Here is a 5,000-nt window from a genome sequence, read left to right as displayed (position 1 = left end):
TAAAAGCCGCGTTCCCTTCGCCGATCACAACACACGAAAATGGACCCATCTTGAATGGAATCGGGATGTTCTGTCTTCTGTGAGAGTATAATTTCCTTGCGTTTATTTGCTTGCCTCTTCGTTTTTCATCAAATATGTCCTGCCAAGAAAGCGGACAAAAATCTTTCTGCTGTATGGCAGACTTTTTCTTGATTTGTTGCCAGTGAGGTCAGTACGCTGCGCTCTACACGTTAGGTTGGAATAATTTCCTCTCGTTTCCATATCTGCTTAGGATTTGTGGGTACAAAAATAATATGCAATCATGGTGTCAACGTCACAGATCCATGGTCGACACATCCACTTCTTTTTCTTACAGTATAGACAAATTCACAACTTTAATTTAACACTTTACAACAAACGATGACCAGTATGAATAGGAGTAAATGTCACTGCGACCAAGAGACTTGATTTTTCTTTCCAAAATACCCTTAACTACCGGACACTCCGCGAGTCGTCACTCATTTTCTCGCGTAATGCCTTCCACACCAGGAACCCTTCTGGTCAGGCTGTGTCTGCCCGCGTCATCTCAGCTCGAATCTAGTTTGGGCAATCCTCTATGTGATCAAAGAGACCGCCGTATTTATCTGCTCCTCATCCCTCGGCGGGCACGAACGGTCCATTAGAGTGAGGTAAACTCCCGGAAATTTATATCTTAGCAGGGAGATACTTAAGGAGCGTTGTTTTCAACACCTTATGCCATCACGCTGTTTGTTCAAACTCGATACTCAAAGCTTGAAGCTGCCGTTATTTTAGGGATGTCAGGGTAAAAATAGACTCGGAATGAGACTTTCTAGGTACATGAATTGCACGATTCAAGGATTATTTGCCATATCATCAAGGGCCTCGTCCATCCGTTCATCCAGTTGTCCTTCCACCCAGGAATCTTTGTCAACGTACTCGATTCTCAACTCGTGGTTTAACTTGTTGTAACTTGATAACTTCATTATATCTACCCTGTCCACTATCCTTCCACCAATCAAGTTTTAAATGGACGACTGGATAGTGGTTTCAAACTCACAAATACTTTTAACTCACTGAGGACACTCATTATATACTGACCGGCATAAATAACGCGAAAAAGTAACAACGTGTGTAGAAAAACCCCCTGGGTATTTTCGTGAGTTATTTTCATTTGCCTCTATTCACAATGTGTTCTTGTTATTGCATTGGCTCGATTAAAAAAAACCCAACTCGCTCTTTTGCCGCTTATGTATGAAACAATGTAACAAAGCAACCCTCTCAATGGTACGCAATTAAATTGAATTGAATCGGGAATTTTTTCTCACATGTCAAGTTAGTCTGGCCTATAAATTCTCTGCCCAAAAATATTTGATTGGGTGTTGCATAGTCCGACTATCAAAATGCCAAGATTATCTGCGAAAAATCGAAAAGAGCTATTGGATGTCTGCAAGCCGGCGAGAGCTCCCAGCAGGTGGGAACAGTCCTGGGAGAGCATGCCAGCACTATATACCGCCTGCAAAACAGATTTCAGGCAACCAACTCTACGAGAGATCTCCAAAGAAGCGGAAGACCTCGACTGACAACAGCTGCCAAAGACCGCTTCGTCGTGCGTCAGCATCGCCGAGATCCACGGTTGTCTGCCTCTGAGACAACCCAGAACACCATAGGAACGCACGGTAGAGCCGTGTGAGTGACCGCACCATACGCCGCCGACTTGTGGCCAGGGGGCTGCGTTGTCGGCGTCCGGAGCAGAGAGCACCCCTGAGCGTCCACCATCGACGATCTCGTCTCCAGTGGACTCAGAACCACGTTAACTGGCGTCATCGACAGTGGCAGCCCGTGATCTCCAGCGAAGAGAGTCGCTTCTGCATAGACCCTGAAAATAGACGGGTCCGAATTTGGCGCTGCCCCGGACAACACTACTCCAACGAGAACATCTGGGAGAGAGACCCGTGGGGAGGCCAAAGCGTGTTGATATGGGGCACAATCGGTATCAATCAAATACTGGGCCCTAAAATCTTCCAAAATTTAGAACCTTAACGTGGCAACGGAGTGACGGCATGGGGGCTACATCAACCAAGTCCTGCAGCCCCATGTTGCTCCATTATTCCAGAGACATCAAAATCACCTCTTTCAGCAGGATAACGCCCGACCTCATGCAGCGCGTGCTACCCAGCAGTTCCTGGTGCAGAACACCATACCCACAATTCCTCACCCATCCCGATCACTAGATGTGAACCCAATAGAACACGTTTGGTACATCCTTCAGAGGCGTCTCAACCAACTCCAGCCCAGACCCCAGACAGCTGCACCACTGGGTGCTGCTATTTTTCAGGGGTGGGTGTAGGTCCACAACTGCCAAATCGATCGCTTAGTCCACTCTATGCACCACCGATGCACTGCTGTCATCAACGCTAATGGGGGCCATACCAGATACTGACTGAAACTTAAGCCCCAAGGTCAAGGTCATTGATGCCAAATAACAAAATCTGTCTCCAAGCAAATCCCCAACTCTCAAGCATTGTTTTGTGCAATTTGAGACACCCCAAACCTGTTTCTCTAAAAAAAATATTGCTTCAATTTACTCTCCTCTTCTTGTGTCATGTGAACTCGCATTAATATAGTCATTCGAAAACTCCTGCAAACGCAATATTTCAGGGCACTTGAAAAAAGAAACATTACTTGGTTCTTCATAATGATTTTCCACTTTCGTTTTCTTTGTCTGAAACTAGGCAGCAACATACATACTTTGAACAATGCACTTTCTTGTTTCTGATTTGTGTATGATGTAACATAACATCTTGGAAGGTGGCCGTCAGGGTATGTTCTCACGATCTTGATCTCCGCCACAGTGGAACAAAGGCCTGGTCTCTTTTTTTATCAATATGTCCTTAGGGAAGACAGAAAGAGAAGCCCTAACTTTTCTTTTTTTCTTATAGGCAGCAGCAGGGAATGCTGTGTAAACTTGGCAATAGAGGAAAAGAAGTTATACGTCAGCAGGTAAATATAACATGGAGAACAAGTGGAACATCAAAAAGCATGGACAGTTGCACAGAGATAATACCACTCCTGAAAAATGGAAAACCACTATGAGAAGTAAAGAGCTATCGTCCAGTATCACCAACACAGTGCATCAGTGAGTTTGCTGGAAGAATAATAAACAACCGCTTCTACTTTTACCCGGAGAAAACCAACAGCTTGAAACCACACCACGAGGGCTTCAGAAAAGGTAACACAGAAGACCAACTTGACTAATTAACTAAAGACATCCTGGATGACTTTCGGGGGGCAAAACATACTGTCGCCGTCTTTGTAGACCCCGACAGGTATGCGATAGAGTGAGGAGAATATGCCTGCTCATAGAAATTATGGAAATCCGTATACATGGCAAGCTGTTTAAATGATTCAAGTTTTTCCTTGCAGACCGAAATATCAAAACAAAGGCGAACTATGCCAACCAGCCAAGGGGGGTACTCGATGAAGGCCTACCCCAAGGTTCCTGTGTGAGTTGTCCTTTGTTTTTGGCACATAGAGAAATCGGAGAAGACTCTCTACGCTGATGATCTAGCCCTCTGGCTGCACAGCAGTGGGAGCAGGGAAATTTAATAAAGGCCTGAAGAGGCTCCACAGAAATAAATTACACAACAAGAGTGTGCGCCATCTGTACAGAGCCTCAAAATAGCAAATGAAAAGCTCCAACTGAAAATAGATAATGAGAACCTCTCCAAAGAAAAACAACCAACAGGGGTTGAATTTGGTTCAAAATATAACAATGAAAAGCCTTAGGGAGAGCGTAAAGAACAAAGCAAAGAGATGGCTCCAACTCTAAAAGAAACATGCAAGCAGTTAACGGAGTTCAGACTAACAAACTCTGAGAGCTCTGTACCTTGGATATGTCCGATCTGCTCTGGAATATAGCAATAGCCTACTCACTCTGTCCTGTACTGTTTTACAATCACTTGTTACAACCTTGACAAAGTCCAGAATAATGCCCTTCGTTTCACTAACGGTATCATGAGATCCACGCTTACTGCATCATGTGAAATATTTTCAAATGTAGGGCCCCTGGAAATCAACAGAGATAAATCAGCCTTTGAGATCCACGAAAAAATGTAATGTGCCTCAACCACTCAAAGAACACGTCGGTGCATAGAAACCAGAGAAACGACTTCAACAAAAGCAACCAAAAATCACATCACAGAACTAATGGATAGTCATTATCATACAATTACAACAAATCTCAGATACAAAAGCACAACATTTACAGAATCAGTGACGCCGATGCTTGCATCATATAAAACATCGACAGCTGTTCAAACAAGTTGATTCACCTGTATACAGACGGCTCAGCATTCAAAGACACAGCCAAAGCTGGATAGGGAATACATTTTCAATTCCCAGGCAGAAGTTTCTGCAGCCTGTGGAGAGAAATTCAGCAGCAGCGATACAAAAAGGATAGCAATTGAAGCAGCGCTAAACCATCTTTACATAGTAATACTTTTTGGCGATCATCCTGCCAAAGCACAGAGTGTTGTGGTTTTCATTGACTCGCTTTCAGCTATACAAGCATTAGAAAATGACCATCATCAAAATCAAGATCTGACACATAAACTGTTCAGTGGGCCTGATGTCTTTCTGATTTTCAACACTTCGGCTATTTCTTGTGCTGAGATCTTCATGTTAATTTCAGAACCCTTTTCACTGCCCATCCGATTTCCTTCCCGCTTTCTCCAAAAGCACAACCCTTTTTGTTCTTGTTCTTGTTCTTGTTCTTCTTCTTGTTCTTGTTCTTGTTCTTGTTCTTCTTGTTCTTCTTGTTCTTGTTCTTGTTCTTGTTCTTGTTCTTGTTCTTGTTCTTCTTGTTCTTGTTCTTCTTGTTCTTGTTCTTGTTCTTCTTGTTCTTGTTCTTGTTCTTCTTGTTCTTGTTCTTTTTTCCCCTTCTTGTTCTTGTTCTTCTTGTTCTTGTTCTTCTTGTTCTTGTTCTTCTTGTTCTTGTTCTT

At 43.5% G+C, this 5,000-nt stretch overlaps 1 protein-coding gene across 1 annotated transcript in view; it reads right to left on the bottom strand.

Moving 5' to 3' along the window:
* LOC118478011 (methionyl-tRNA formyltransferase-like) overlaps window positions 1-49 on the bottom strand; it is a 4,019-nt gene extending 3,970 nt beyond the window's left edge. Inside the window, exon 1 of the mRNA XM_035970855.1 lies at window positions 1-49. This exon is cut by the window's left edge and continues 137 nt beyond it. Coding sequence (XP_035826748.1) covers window positions 1-49 — 49 coding nt within the window.
* Between the last annotated feature and the right edge of the window lie 4,951 nt (window positions 50-5,000).

Source organism: Aplysia californica, unplaced genomic scaffold (assembly GCF_000002075.1).
Source record: "Aplysia californica isolate F4 #8 unplaced genomic scaffold, AplCal3.0 scaffold00329, whole genome shotgun sequence".
Lineage (NCBI taxonomy): Eukaryota > Metazoa > Mollusca > Gastropoda > Aplysiida > Aplysiidae > Aplysia > Aplysia californica.
This window is presented reverse-complemented; position numbering and strand designations above follow the sequence as displayed.